This window comes from Sus scrofa, chromosome 7 (assembly GCF_000003025.6).
Source record: "Sus scrofa isolate TJ Tabasco breed Duroc chromosome 7, Sscrofa11.1, whole genome shotgun sequence".
In the NCBI taxonomy this organism is placed as follows: domain Eukaryota; kingdom Metazoa; phylum Chordata; class Mammalia; order Artiodactyla; family Suidae; genus Sus; species Sus scrofa.
The window spans coordinates 88114212-88130421 of NC_010449.5; the positions used below are offsets into that span (position 1 = coordinate 88114212).

Sequence of the window (16210 nt, forward strand, 5' to 3'; positions counted from 1 at the left end):
TAGCTCACGGCAATGCCAGGTCCTTAACCCACTGAGTGAGGCTGGGGCTCGAACCTGCATCCTCATGGATGTTAGTCAGATTGATTTTTGCTGAGCCACAACGGGAACTCCTCCCTTTCTCTTTCGTCTCTGTGGATTCTGCCCTTCGAACCAGCTTACTAACCGACCTGCTGCTGCTTCCATGCTCCAAAGGCCATGTCCCAGTCTGGGCACATGCTGCCTCCAGTCTAGATTAGTCCAGGCTCCTCCTGACAGGTCTCTGTGTCCTGGATGTCCTATGCTTCCTCCCTCCCCACTATTCCATCTTATTTATACACTCTACAGTTGCATATAGTTCATAGTATAATACTTATTTTTTTCACTCCTCTTCTTATATAATTGGGGAGTGGGGGTGTCCACCCTAAAGCTTGGATTCATTGTAGCCATATCACCCTTTTTCTTCTTTCCTCTGTTGATATTTCTAGACACCTTTGGGCTTTGTGTGCTCCTCAGAAACATCTAAGGAAAAGTCCTTATTCTGGATTGTAAAGCTGTGCTCCAGAACCACTGACTGGATGCACATGTGTGTTTCTGGTAAGGGATCCATGGCTTCCCTTAGATTCTTGAAGGAGTCTGTGCCATGCAAAACTATGAATTCCAGCTCTGAAGCATCCTGACTGCTTTGCTCATGTTCTTTTTCACATGGCTGGACTTCCCTGCCCCACCAGCTCTCTCTTAAGCACACTTCCCCCTTGTAGGGCTTCCTCACATACCACCAGCTTTACTAAACTTCATCCAAATCTCTGAACCAGAAATATCTTTTTTTTATTATTATTATTCTAAAGACTTCCTTACCTCTCGGAGTTTCAAGTACTTGTGATTCTATTGTATTTCACAAACTAATCAGTGTTTCCCAATCTGTAGTCCACAGTTTGCGGAGTTATTTCATTAGGTCTTGTAATCTGTAGACCATATATATACATCTCTCATCCTGGGATGTGGTGGGATATGATCCTTGACTTTTTTTTTTTCTCTCTCTCTCTCTCTCTCTTTTTAGGGCCATACCTGCAGTATATGGAGGTTCCCAGGCTAGGGGTCTAATCAGAGCTGTAGCTGCCAGTCTATGCCACAGCCACAGCAACACAGGATCCGAGCCTCGTCTGCGACCTACACCAAGCTCAGGGCAACGCCGGACTCTTAACCCACTGAGTGAGGCCGGGGATCAAACCCGCAACCTTATGGTTCCTAGTCGGATTCGTTTCTACTGTGCCATGACGGGACCTCCAATCCTTGACTTTTTTTAAGGAAGGAATTTTCTATTTTATTTTATTTTACTTTATTTTATTTTTTACCTGAGCCACCAGGGAACCCCAACCCTTGATATTTTAAATGAACAAAGTTTCCTCATACTTTTAAACTGTGAGATCTATAGTGCAGATTGTCATCAGGATCATGATTTGTCTGTCTATTGCTGAACCTTGACGCTATTTCTTGCATAAGGTGGGTACTCCCTAAAAGCTGACTGGCTAGCTGTGTAGATAAATCAGCAAGATAGCCATAGAAAGATTTCTTATACTAGATTTCCCCATCCTTTCCTGATGGGGAAGTCTTTGATTTACCTGAAATACTACTATTTTTCAGTATAGGTTTTACTTTTAAATGTTTGTGTATGAGTCGTAATTCCAAAGAAGGAACTGACTGGAACTTCATCATTGGCAGATTTCCTTAAGGTTTTTTTTGTGTCCTTAGAGACAGTGAGCCTTCTCAGCACATCATTGTTAATTAACTGTTAGTGATTGAAAACGCAGGCTCCTAGAAATAGACAAAGCCAAAACAAACAAATAAAAGACATTTCTTTCGATTATAGCATTTCATTGTTCAAAAAATTGGCACCCATGGTTCCATGTTTTAGTTATTTCATTATGATAATTTTCTAAATATTTTTGTCTAAATTAAACAGCAACTCTTATTTTCTAACAAATCTTCTCCAGAGATGTCAGATGCACTTTGTCAGACTTATTCAATTTAATGTTGCTATTAAAAATTGTTTAAATAATTGTTGGATTCTGAGACAAAGTTAAGAACAACAGGTACTTGTGGGAATGAGGAAAGAGCACTGGACCAAAAGTGAGGAAAACTGGGTCCTCACTCAGTCTCTAAATGTTGTGTTACCTTCTTTGAGTCTCATTGCCCCTCTCTTGCTCTCACTCTTTTTTTTTTTTTTTTCCTTTCTTCTTTCTTTTATAAATGGCTTTAGTAAAGGGAGGCAGAGTGACAATCCTAAAGGTTCTCCCAACTTTTAGCTCTCTGTGAAATCACTGAGGATAATGAACTCAGAGATAAATCTGTAAGCATCTACCATTACTCATTGAAGAGATCCATGGAATAAAAGATGAGGTCAGGTTCTTAGAATCTTACAGTCTTTTGAGCAGATAAAATTACCAGTATAATACAGTTCACACACAAATGTATTATCCCAAAATCTAGCCTCAGCGAGTGTGTGGCCTCTTCCCAAAAATGACAACATGCCTCTTCATGGATGGGAAAAAGGTCAAATCTAGGTGACAGTACTTTATAAATTTTAAAGCACCATGAACTTAGAAATATAATGGGATGCTTTACAGTTTTCATTCTGATCTCACTTGTCGTGTTAAAACTGACCTTTCCAAAGACACCATAAGCCTCCCAGTTGCCCAATTCAGTATCTTCTTTTTTTAAAATTCATCAGTTTTGACTTCTCAGCAGCAGCTGGCACTATGGACCTACCTTCTCGTTTTAGCCCTCTTCCTTAACTTCTGTGAAACTCTAATCTCTCAGGGTTCTGCTTCTCTGCAAGGATGTGGCAATCTCTGACTTCCTCACTCTGTGTTTTGTGCAATGCCTTGTATGAAGTGAAAGAGAATAGTTGTTGGTTGGTTACTCTGGCCCTGTGTGTCCGTGTGTAGCATCTGTGACCTGGGCAGGAATGTATAAAGTATTTAAAATATGGTTTGTCATTCCATGTTTGTCGCATTTCATTCTAATTCCCATTTCTGTTGGTCATAGCACACCTTGTCCAAGTCAGCACACATTTCAGTGTCTGCTGTGTAGAAAATGCTATGGAAAGCTTTGTTTACTTAATATTCCCGCTTCTTTCTCACATAAATTGTGAGTTCTTTGAGAATTCCATTCTTTTACTACTTCTGCTTTTAAGACTTGACATGATGTTTTGATACATAGAAGGTATTTAGTACATTTTTTAAATAAAAGAAGGAAGGAACAAATCTGGGAGTGTTCAGTATTATGTCTTCATAGACTCTCTCTTTCCTAGAAAGTAACCAATAGATTGAAAAATATTTCCTATTCTTTTTTTTTTTTTTTTTTTTGCTTTTTAGGGTCGCATCCACAGCATATGGAGGTTCCCAGGCTAGGGGGTCAAATTGGACCTACAGCTGCCGGCCTGCCCCACAACCACAGCAACGCAGGATCTGAGCCCCATCTGCAACCTACACCACAGCTCATGGCAACACCAGATCCTTAACCCATTGAGCGAGGCTAGGTATCGAACACGCAACTTCATGGTTCCTGGTCGGATTTGTTTCTGCTGCGCCATGACAGGAACTCCAGTATTTCCTATTTTCAAAAGAAATATATACTCACGTGAGATACTACTCATACCTGCTAGGATGGCTGTAATCAAACACAGATAAGAACAGTGACAAGGGTGTGAAGAAATTAGAATACTCATACATTGCTAGTGGGAACGTCAGTGTAGCCACCTTTGGAAAAGTCTGGCAGTTCCTCAAAATGTTAAACCTGAAGTTATGATACAGTGGTTCCACTCTTAGGTATATACCCAAGAGAAACAAAAATATGTCCAACAAAAACTTGTATGTGGATATTTGTAGCAGCATTGTTCGTAACAGCCAGAAAATGAAAAGAGCTCAAATGTCCATCAGCTGGAAAGTAAATAAATAAAATGTAGGTATATATCCATACAGTGGATTATTATTTGGCAGTAAAATGAAGAACTGGCATTTGTTGTGACACCAGTGAACATTGAAATCGTCTTACTAAGTGAAAGAAGCCGGTCCCCAAAGACCACATATTGTTTGATTCCATTTGTATGAAATTTCCAGAGTAGGCAAATCCATAGAGACAAAGTAGATTAATGATTGCCTAGAACTGGGAGGTGGAGGCTGTGGTGGGTCTGACCATTAAGGAATACAGAGTTTCTTTTTGATGCCCTAAAATGTTCTAAAATTAAGTAGTGGTGATGGTTACATAACTGTGTTAAGGTACTAAACCATTGACTCATACAGTTACATGGGTGAGTTTTAGAGTATATGAATTACCTTTCAGTAAAGATGTTAAAATGCAAAATTGCACATGCAGAATGCAGTGTGGTATCCTGGACTGGATCCTGGAACAGAAAAGAACATTAACGGGAAAATGAGTGAATTCCAAAGTCTGGAGTTGAATTCATAGTACGTAGTAGTCATAGTGTTGGGTTTCTTAGTGTTAACAAAAATGCATCTTGGTTATGTAAGATGTTAACGTTGGAGAAATTGATAAGGCCCTGTATATGAGAATTTTATGCTAGTCAAGTTTATAAAAATAAAAAAAAAAAATTTAAGAAACATAGGAGTTCTCTGGTGGCCCAGTGGTTAAGGCCTTGGCATTGTCACTGCTGTGGCTCAGGTTTGATCTCTGGCCCAGGAACTTCCGTATGCCACAGATGTGGCCAAAAAATATAAAAGTAACACATAATCATTAAGGAAAATTCAGAAAGCTACAGAAAAGTTAAAATGGATATTGGTTGTCCCTTTGTGATCATTCAGGCATAAACAGTCAATAAAAAATTGAATCAGATTAGGGCTTTTACCACATAGGTGCAGTCAGATTTAAACATAGATGCTGTGTTTAAATGTTTTAATACTGTTTAATATATACTAACTGTCAAAACTGTGATGGGTTTGAGATTTTTAATCCTTGCAAGCTACCAAGTTAGTCTAACAATTTCACAGCTGTTGGCTGAAGAAGTCACAGGACTCCTGGGTCAGAAACAGATTACTCATTGTTCAAAAAGCACATTGAGCATCAGCGTCTTACTGATTCTTCTTGCTTCCCTAGTCCCATGGGGGCAACATGGAGGGGCCCAACTAGATGCTGTGTCACAGCCAGGAAACCTAGCCTTTGTCCAGACTTAGGTATTGTCTTTATTATATTAGGCAGTAAACATATTTTCCCTTTACTTTAGAAAGAAACATATCTTGGAGTTCCCATCATGGCACAGCGGAAACAAATCCAACTAGGAACCATGTTGGGGGTTCAATCCCTGGCCTTGCTTAGTGGGTTCAGAATCTGGCGTTGCCGTGAGGTGTGGTGTAGGTCGCAGAGGTGGCTCGGATCCCGCGTTGCTGTGGCTCTGGCGTAGGCCGGTGGCTACAGCTCCAATTAGACCCCTAGCCTGGGAACCTCCATATGCCATGGGTTTGGCCCTAAAAGGACAAAGAAAGAAAGAAAGAAGGAAGGAAAGAAAAGAAAGAAAGAAACATCTCTGTCTTCCAAAGCTGTTTGATATATAGCTATTCTTGAAAAGATAGTCTAGAACAAAAGGACAGTCAATGTCGTTTGCTCACAAGACATGCTGAAATAGGGGAGACCCATGCAGAATTGTCTCCCATAACTAATATGTTCTCGTCATGGTTATTCAGAAATTAGTGTGTATTCAATTTTGATTTCACTCTTTCAGTCAGTATTATATATTATTTTAAATAAATATTTAGCTATTATTTATGTTACTTTGCAAAATGCAAAATGTGTGACTCACTTTGTGTAACATGCAAATGCCTAAAATGACATGAAAAGTATAGTCTGTTAGTCCCCCAAGTTATTGAAGGCAAAGAACGTTCAGTTCACTCATTGGCTGCGGAATAATATGTGGTATTGAAAGGTGATGAAAAACATTCTAAGATAAAGAATTTTAGCAAAGTTTCCTAAAATGTTGACTGGAGAATTGTTGAAGGTCACGGAATGGGAGAATGCGATGTCTTTGTAATTCAGAGCAGCTTAGCATTCTTTGCTGTTATTAAAGGATCTGCTTTTTTTTTTTCTGTTAACATTTAAATTTGTTGCCATATTAAAGGAGCAAAAGTACGTAAATTCTGGACTCTGGCTTTTCCTCTTAATAGAGAAACTTACCTTAGTGGAAGTGAAATTTGACTTATTTCAAACGGGATGCAGTTCACAGTAGGAAAGTCCTCCTCTAAATGAAAGGGTTTTTTTTAAGAGGGAAATTTGCTGTTTCAGTTCTTTGAAAGATGTGGATAGGGTTTGTTAAGGTTACTGAATTTGAGGTTACTTCCTTAAGCACACTCAAGTTACATTTTGAAAGGGGATATTTTCCATAATCCCAAGGAACCTGCTGAAGGTTCTTTTCCATTCAGTATCACTTTCAAATTTTTGGCATTATTTTGTTACACACCAGGAACTAAAACATTAACGGCTCCTCCTCGTTCCTGCCTCCTCCCCTTCTTAATGTAAAAAAGATGAAATTAACAAATGATTTGGTGTTTTTGTTTCATGTGGTTCTAGGTTGGCACATTTTGTTACACACCAGGAACTAAAACATAAATGATTTGGTGTTTTTGTTTCATGTGGTTCTAGGTTTGGCATTATTTTGTTACACACCAGGAACTAAAACATTAACGGCTCCTCCTCGTTCCTGCCTCCTCCCCTTCTTAGTGTAAAAAAGATGAAATTAACAAATGATTTGGTGTTTTTGTTTCATGTGGTTCTAGGTTGGCATGGTTACTTGCAAGAAGTTTAATTCCTTTTGTTTCTTCTTTTTCAAACAGTTGTAATTTGAAAGAATGCCCCATAGCGCTCTACCTGGTATCCCTTAGCATATTCAGTAAACTTGGTCTTTCTCATATATATAGTTTAGTATCTTCTTACCAAAGGTCGGAAATTTACTAGTCGGTACATACTGTATGCTAGAGACCGTTAAATAAAATCATCTTTTGAGCATTACAAATATTCAACTACTTGATAATTTGTTTAGATAACTCCTTATATTGTTTGGACTTAGCGCTGAGTATTTCAGTGCTAGGGAAACTAAAGTGTTATAATATTAAGGTGTTGGGGAGTTCCCTGATGAAGTTAGGACTTGGCGCTTTCACCACTGCAGACTGAGTTCAATCCCTGGTCTGGGAACTGAGATCCCATATCAAGCTGTGGCCAAAAAAACCCCCAAACATTATGGTTTTAGGAGTTGTGAAAACGAAAACATTTATTATACTTGGGGGATATATTTTTCAATTTTATTGATATAATTTATATACACTAAAACTCAGCATTTTAAATTTTTAATTCAGCTTTAAGTTCACTGCTTGATAAGTTTTGACAGATGTTTGAATTGTGCACTTACTGCCACAGTCATAATAGGAACATTTCCATCACCCATACAGTTCCCTCCTTTTCCCTCGCGATCATTCTCTTTCTCCAGCCCTGTTAATCACTAACTAATACGCTTTCTTGCACTAGTTTCACCTTTTCTAAAGTTATTGTGTAAGTGGGACCATACGATATGTAGTCTTTTTGTCTGGCTTTTTTTTTTTAATTTAGCATAATGATCTTGAGCTTTGCCCATGTTGTTTGTATTAGTAGTTCATTACTTCTTATTGTGAGTCTGTTGCATCAAATGGATGGATGTGTAACAAAATTTATCCATTTACCCATTGATGGCAGTCTGGGCTCTTTTCAGGTTTTGCAGCTGTCATGAATTAAGCTGCTGTGAAATTCCAGTAAAAAGTCTTTGTGTAGAGAAATGTGTTTTTTTCTTTTTTTTTTTTTTTTTATTGCTTGCATTACATTTATAGGTATACAACAATCATCACAAGCAAATTTTACAGCATTTCCATTCCAAACCCCCCACCCCCCACCCTGTCTCATTTGGAAACCGTAAGTTTTTCAAAGTCTGTGAGTCAGTATCTGTTCTGCAAAGTTCATTGTGTCCTTTTTTTAGATTCCACATGTAAGTGAGAGCATTTGATGTTGGTGTCTCATTTTCTGACTGACTTCACTTTACATGTTAATTTCTAGGTCCATCCGTGTTGCTGTAAATGCCGGTATTTTGTTACTTTTAATGGCTGAGTAATATTCCATTGTGTATATGTACCACATCTTCTTGATCCATTCCTCTGTCGATGGACCTTTAGGTTGTTTCCATGTCTTGGCTGTTGTATATATATATATAGTGCTTCAATGAACATTGGAGTACATGTGTCTTTTCAAGTCATAGTTTTCTCTGGATAGATGCCCAGGAGTAGTATTGCCGGATCAAATGGTAATTCTATTTTTAGTTTTCTGAGGACTCTTCATACTGTTTTCCACAGTGGTTGCACCAATTTACATTCCCACCAACAGTATAATAGGGTTCCTTTTGTGTAGAGGTATGTTTTGACTTTTCTTGGATAAATACCATAGTGGGATTGCTGTGTTGTGTGTATGTTTGACTTTATAAGAAGCTGCTAAACTCCTTCCTAAAGTGACTACACTATTTTCGCATTCTGCCAACAATGTTTTCAGTGTTCCATTTGCTCCATCTTTGTCAGTGCTTGGAATTATGTCTTTAATTTTAACCATTCTGATGGATATACACTGTTATTTTCCTATCAGTTTTAATTTACTTTTCTCTCATGATAATGATGTTGGGCATCTTTTCCTGTGTTTATTTCCTTTCATATATCTTCTTTGATGAAATGTTTATTCAAATCTTATGTCCATTTTAAAAAGCATGTTGTTTATCTTTTGGTATTATTAAGAGGTTTTTTGTTGTTGTTATTGTTGATTTTATTTTAATATTCTAAGTACAAATCCTTTGGAAAATAGATGTTTTGTAAATATTTTCTCCCATTCTCTGGTTTGTCTTTTCATTTTCCAAACAATGCATTTTTGAGGAGCAAAAATTTTTTAAAATATTGATGTAGTCAAATTTATGAGTTTTTTTCACGCTTTTTAAATGCATGCTAGGAAATCTTTGCCTAACCCAAGGTCATAAAAAACACTCCCCTCTGTTTCTTTCTAGAAGTTTTGTTGTTTTAGTTTTAACATTTGGATGTATTTTGAGTTCGTTTTTATCGATGATATAAAGTTTGAGATTTGAGGGAGATTTATTTGTTTTCATATGAATACCCAATTGTTGCAACATCATTTGTTCAAGAAAACTAGTCTTTTCCTCATTGGAATACCTAAACAACTTTGTCAGAAATGAATAGGTGATACTGTGAAAGTCGGTAGATTTTCTCTTGTTCTGTGGGTGTTTATGTCTGTCTTTATAGCTATACCCACACTGGCGTTATTAATATAGCTTTTATAGTAAGTCTTGAAATCAAGTAGTGATGAATTGGGGAGAATTAACAATTTAGCAGTATTGAGTTTTCTGATTTATGAACATGATGTCTCTATTTAAGCCTGCTTTAGTTCTTCTCAATGTTGTTTTGCAGTTTTTAGAGTACAGGTCTTGCTCATATTTTACTAAATTTATACCTAGTTATTTTATATTTCTTGATGCTGTTGTAAATGGTATTACTTTTGTTTTTAAGTTTTAATTATTCACTGCTAATATATAGAACTAGTATTGATTTTTTAATACATTGACTTTGTATCTTATAGCTTTGTGAAACTCATTTATTCTACCAGCATTTTTGTAACTTCCTTAGGATTCTCTACATAGGCAGTCATGCCATCTATGAATTAAGTAGTACAACTGCTTCTTCTCCAAATCTATGCATTTTATTTCTTTTTCTGCTTTATTGCATTGGCAAGAACCTCCTGTATATACTGAACAAAAGTGGACATTCTTGCTTTGCTTTTGATCTCAAAGTGAAAACATTTAGTCTTTAACCATTAAGTTTGGTGTTAACTATCAGTTTTTCTAATAAATGTCCTTGATCAGCTTGAGGAACTGCCTTTCTATTTCCAGCGTTCTATGAATTTTAGATGTTGAATTTTGCCAAATTGTTTTCTGTACCTTATTTGGTGTCAGGTTAATGTTAGGCTCATAAAATGAGCTGTCTATTGTTCCCTCCTCTTCTATTTTCCGTAAGAGTTTGTAAAATTGGTGGTATGTCTTCTTTGAATGCCTTGTGACATTCACCTCTGGCACCTTATGGGCCTGGAGTTTTCCTTATAGGAAAGTTTTAAAGTATGAATTCATTGTCTTTAATAGAATAAATGCGTTTGGATTATCTTATTTCTTTTTCTTTCTTTTTTTTTTTTTTATTTTATGGCCACACTTGTGGCATATGGAAGTTCCTAGGCCAGAGACTGAATCTGAGCCACAGCTGCGACCTACGCTGTAGCATTAGCAACACCTGATGGAACCTTTAGCGCACTACACCGATTGCATAGGGCTGGGGACGAACCTGTTGCCTCCACAGCGACCCAGCCTGCTGCAATGGGATTCTTAACCCATTGCACCATGGTGGGAACTCCCAAATTATCTGTACCTTCTTGAATGAATTTTGGTATTTCTTTTTTGATGTTGGGACTCAATATTATAAATTTTGCTCTCACAGATTTTTATAGGCAGTGTTTTAATTTTTATTCACTTTGAAATATTTTCTGATATTTAATGTTTCCTTAAGATTTTTTTTTTTTTTTTGATTCCTGAATTCTTTTAGAAGTTTGGTTTTTGTTTTTTTTTTTTTCTTTTTTCTTTTTTTCTTTTTTGCAGGGCTGCCTTCAAGGTATATGGAAGATCCCAGGCTAGGGGTTGAATTGGAGCTGTAGCTGCTGGCCTGCACCATGGCTTGCCGCAATGCCAGATCCTTAGCCCACTGAATGGGGCCAGGGATCGAGCCTGCATCCTTATGGATACTAGTTGGGTTCATTACTGCTGAGCCACAACAGGAACTCCCTACAAGTTTTTTTGTTTTTGTTTTAATTTTTAAAATATTTAGTTTTGGAGTTCTCGTCATGGCTCAGCAATAATGAACCCAACTAGTATCCATAAGGATGCAGGCTCAATCCCTGGCCTCGGTCAGTGTGTTAAGGATCTGGCATTGCTGCAAGCCATGGTGTAGGTCGCAGACATGGCTCAAATCTGGTGCTGCTGTGGCGGTGACGTAGGCCGGCAGCTACAGCTCTGATTAGACCCCTAGCCTGGGAACTTCCATATGCCTCGGTGTAGCCTTAAAAAGAAAAAAAAGAAAATATTTATAGTTTTTTCCAGGTAACTTCTTGTTTTTGGTTTCTTGTTTGATACTGTTGTGATCAAACAACATACTTAATATGATTTTTAATCCTCAATTATGCGACTTGTATTATACCACAGAATAGAGTCTGTCTTGGTGAACATACTATGTGCACTTGAAAAAAATGTGTATTATTGTTGGATGAAGTGCTCAGTATTTGTTGATTAGATCAAATTGTTTACCAGTGTTTTTTGAGTTTTCTGTATGTATCCATACTGTTGTGTCTACTTGTTTTATCAGTAACTGAGAGAGGACTGTTGAAACTAATGATGGTTTTTAAAATTATATTATTTTTAATCTAGTGAAAGTAGAAAGTTATAATGTCAAGATGGTTAGGAGTTGTAAAGGCTAAGGTTAAAAAATTATTTTAGGAGTTCCTGTTGTGCCTCAGCAGATTAAGAACCCAACATAATCTCCATGAGAATGCAGGTTTGATCCCTGGACTCACTCAGTGCTTTAAGGATCTCTTGCCGCTACAAGCTGCGGCATGGGTTGCAGATGCGGCTTGGATCCAGCATTCTGCGGCTGTGGCATAGGTTTGCAGCTACAGCTCTGATTCTACCCCTAGCCCAGGAACTTATATATGCCACAGATACAGCCTTAAAAAGAAAAAAAAATTATTTTAGGGTGGTGTATTTGATTCTTAATATGCTTTAGAATCACATAGACATGTATTCTATTTCCAGTCCTACTGTTAATTACTGTAGCAACTCCTCCAAACCTAGTTATTCTCTGGGTAGAGATAATACAAACCTCTTAGAGGTATTGTGGGGGTTAAGTGAGATAATATACGTAGATTTCTTAACCTGATACCCAGCCTATAGTAATTCTTAAATAAATAGGAATTATTTTTGCATTTTTCTAGCTTGCAAACTAGAATGCCAAATATGTATTTTAATATTTAGTCCATGTTACCTGTTAATAACTTTTTAAATTTCATCCTTGCCCTGCACCATGATCTTCCTCTTTATATATCTTTTTCCTCTTGCTTTCTAACATTTATAGACAGTCTTTTGAGCCTTAATTGAGTATAGATTGCCTTGTTGTATTGTCAAGAAAACAGTTTTTCTTGACATAATTTTGCCTGCTTTGCAGTAAAGTATTAAAAAGATAGGCGTGTTGGTATAGTAGATATACTTGTAACAGCCATGAAATCATTACACACTTCCTCACTATGTGAAACTCAATCTCTTTTTCTTTTCCTTCAGATAAACCGAGAAAGCTGGTGTACCATTGAGCCATGTCCTGATGCAACATCTCTTTTGGCTCCCACGCAGAGCCCAGGTACGCAGGGATTTTCCAGCTTCCAGTTGCTTGAATAACTGCATCCAAAATGTCCGTTTTCTTGAGCCACAATCTCACTCTGATAACGGATACTTGATTTGGAAATCTTTCCTTTGTTAGCATATTATGGGATAAATCAGAAGAAGGGGCATATGTGATTTGGGTTTGTGGGCATTTTGTCTCACAGTTAAAAGTGAACATTTAATATAATAGCTAAATTTCATTTTAGTGGTAGGTTTTCACACATGGCTTTATAATTTATTAAGTCACCTGTGAAGGCATATGTGCTATGCATATAGGTAATGTGACAAAGGTTTCTTAATCTGGTAAAACTGTAAATATGTATTTTTAAGGACTAAACCTTCAGCTTTCAATTTTGGCTGTGCTTTGAAATTATCTGGGCAGCTTTAGCAGTAAGCTAATGCCTGGATCCTACCACCAGGGATTCTGATTTAATTGGGCTGAGGTGTGGCCTAGGCATCAGAGTCTTTAAAAGTTCCTTTGGTTTCTCTGCTCTGTAGCCAAGATTGAGAACCATAATCTTTGGAAGTATTGTCAGCAATTGAGTCTTTCCTTAAGCATCATGAAGTATTAGTAGCACTAGTTGAGGGGAAAATGCACTTAAGACCTTATTGGTTAATGACAGAGCACATCATTTGTGGTTACTTAGGAGTCCCAACTTTTTATCCAAGGTTAGCCACTAATGCACTGTGACGTAAGGTATGTTCCCTAATGTCTCTGTGCTCTATTTATTGTCTTACATCCCTAAGCATCACTGGCCTTCCTTAATGGGGCAAGGGGTTGGGGGGAGTCCTAGTGACATGATAAATAACTTAAGTCCCTATGCCTGTTACTGAAGCTGGTAGTATGCATTTTGGGCTCTTGAGTCTACATTACCTAAGAAACCTCTGTTAACCTTCCTGATTTTTTACTGACCTGTTTTAAAAATTACTGGGTCCTCACTTACTGGTCTTTTTACAAACAGTTTAGCTGTGGCTATATCCTGCAGTAGTATTAAATTTTAAGACAAATGGTTCAAATCCTGTTTCCAGAGAAGTGTCCTACTGATTCTCAACTCTCTGACTTTGCTCCAAAGGAAGTATTGGAAACAAATATAAAAAGATTTTTGTTTTGTTTTTCTGTTTTTCTCTCGTATGGAGAAAGAGGTGAAAGGGTATTACTATGTTGTATTTCGGGTCTCTGAATATTATAAGTTTGACCCTGTTCACAGATTTAGCTGGCACTTCCCCCATCTAGCCTCCTAGAATCTTCTTCCTAAAAGTATACTACTTACTATGTTTTGGTTCCTTAAGCTGTTTGGAGCTTTTTCTAAAAGTATAATTACTCTCAACCATTCAAGCAGTGAAACTGTCTGCCATGTAGAGGTTGCCCCATGATTTAAATATTCACAGGAAATTTATCTACATGCTGCAGTTTGTTTTACTCATTTAAAGAAATGAATTTTGAACCCCTGAGCATTTTTCCCAGGGCGTAATGTTGAATTTTATTGACTTTCTCCATACCCTAGCCCCCAAAAGACAGATCTTTTCAGTGATCCTTTTTAAACCTCAGTTTAACAAAATCCAAGATCTGGGTTTTGCTTCCGAATTTCAGGCCTGAGATTTTCATTTTAGGCCTAGTTTCTTATAGATTCTAGGTATTCTCAAACTTTTGTGGGTTTCTTTTAAACATAGCTCAATAAAGTGATAGTGTTAAACTAAGTTTTTTTTGTTTGTTTAGTCTTTTTGCCATTTCTAGGGCCACTCCTGCAGCATATGGAGGTTCCCAGGCTAGGGGTCGAATCGGAGCTGTAGCTGCCGGCTTACACCAGAGCCACAGCAACTCGGGATCCAAGCCGCATCTGCAACCTACACCACAGCTCACGGCAACGCCAGATCCTTAACCCACTGAGCAAGGCCAGGGATCGAACCTGCAACCTCATGGTTCCTAGTCGGATTCGTTAACCACTGAGCCACAACAGGAACTCCAAAACTAAGATAATTTTTGAAATCATTCTGTATACTCTTCAATCCCAGATAAATGCATATTATTTCTATTTAAATACAAATAAATACAGATGCATTATGATTAGCATAGTTCAGCTAAAGCCCAGTGAGCGGGCTGCTGGTAAGTTTTCCTACCCTTCTTCAACTATAATTTGTTTGCATATATATAATTTAGACCCAAATAACTAGGTAGCACTTTAAAAGTGCATATTTTGCTAGCTTTTAAGAAGCTAGCGGTTCAGGACGCAAAAGTCATAGACACATTTACATATGGGTCAAAAAATGGGACTGACCCACCTCAAGGTGTAACATCCCTCACCAGATACTTGTCAAATCCCATGTAATCGGTTAATGAAGCCTTAACTGCATTAGGCATGTTTATCACATACCTGCTGTGTGCTGAGAGGCAGATTTCTGGTTACTATATGTATAAATTATTTCCAACCGTCACTACAGTTATTTTAAGGAGGTACAAAATATCCCAGTTTCACTGGTATGGAAATGGAGACTTAGAGGGTCAAATTACTTCTCACCTGGGATCTTTTTTCTGTAAATTGTCAGGTCTAGATTTAAGCCACATCACTCTAACTGTAAACCAGGCTCATTGTTGCTGTTTATATTTTCGTTTGCCGCTCCACTTCATTCATTAGGAAAGGGCACACAAGGAGAAAGCGGAGATTCATCCATGTTGAAAACTTGGCAATGCATGTGACATGGGGTATAGATTAGCTCTGCCTTAGCCGCCCCCATCCCCACTTCCATTCGAGGGGTTTCATAATGGCTTCTCTCCCTTATTCCTTGTTTTCATACTCTTCCCTCCACCCCGTTCAACTGTCAACTTGTATCATAACAGCAGATTCTCGTCCCAAACTTGGTTTGTGGTCCCACGTAGTCCTGGTTTGGATTTGTTTTGTGGGTGAGGTATTCCTCCCAGGGCTGAGTCTGGATCTTCCCTGTGAATTTTCCATTAAAATGTCTTGAGCCGTTGTGTTTTCCAGTCTGGAATTTGGACGTGGTCTGTTTGACTGCCAGCTGGATAGCTAGCAGCTCAGCATAGTTGCTGTGACAGCCCTTTCTTTTCTTGGCCAGCCCCCTATTTTCCCCTCAACCACGGAATGGAGTTTTTGATTTTTCCAAGTGAGGAAAGGGGGGAACAAGTAGAATAATCACACCCACTAACTCCACCTAAGTTAGTACTACTCTAAAAACAACCTCCAGAATACCCATGATTTCCAAGCTTTTAAAGGCAGGGCTATTCCCATTGAACTAACACACTTAGAAATAGTTTGGACCAAGATTGAAACAGACTAACGCCAATTTTTTTTTCCTTAACTGAAACATTTTCAGATTAATCTGTGGGCCCTGCTTTGGATTCCTTTATGTATGTCGTGTTGAAATTACCTCTTAATGTGTTCGTTTCTGCTCCAAGGTTGTAAGCTCCCTGCTATGACACACATACACAACTCTTCCTCATGCATGGACTGTAAGAATTAAAAGAGACATTGGGGGTCATCTAGTCCAGTCTCCACTTCCCCATCTTTATAGACAACTTTTTCAAAACCTCTTGCTGCAGTCACTGCAGCCCTTCTGGTGAAGTGAGCCTCATGTCTTCCATGGCCTGGAAGCTCAATTATAATTATTGTAGTGAAGCTCTGTGGCTTCCAGTCAGCCGCTTTGTTCTCCCTTTCAGACAGCACAGAG

At 38.0% G+C, this 16210-nt stretch overlaps 1 protein-coding gene across 2 annotated transcripts in view; it reads left to right on the plus strand.

The window, feature by feature from the left end:
• AKAP13 (A-kinase anchoring protein 13) overlaps positions 1-16210 on the plus strand; it is a 333471-nt gene that overhangs the window by 224828 nt on the left and 92433 nt on the right. For both annotated transcript variants that reach the window (XM_021099912.1, XM_021099911.1), the window contains one exon: positions 12428-12503. In XM_021099912.1, the coding sequence (XP_020955571.1) occupies positions 12428-12503 (76 nt within the window). The remainder of the gene's footprint in view (positions 1-12427; positions 12504-16210) is intronic.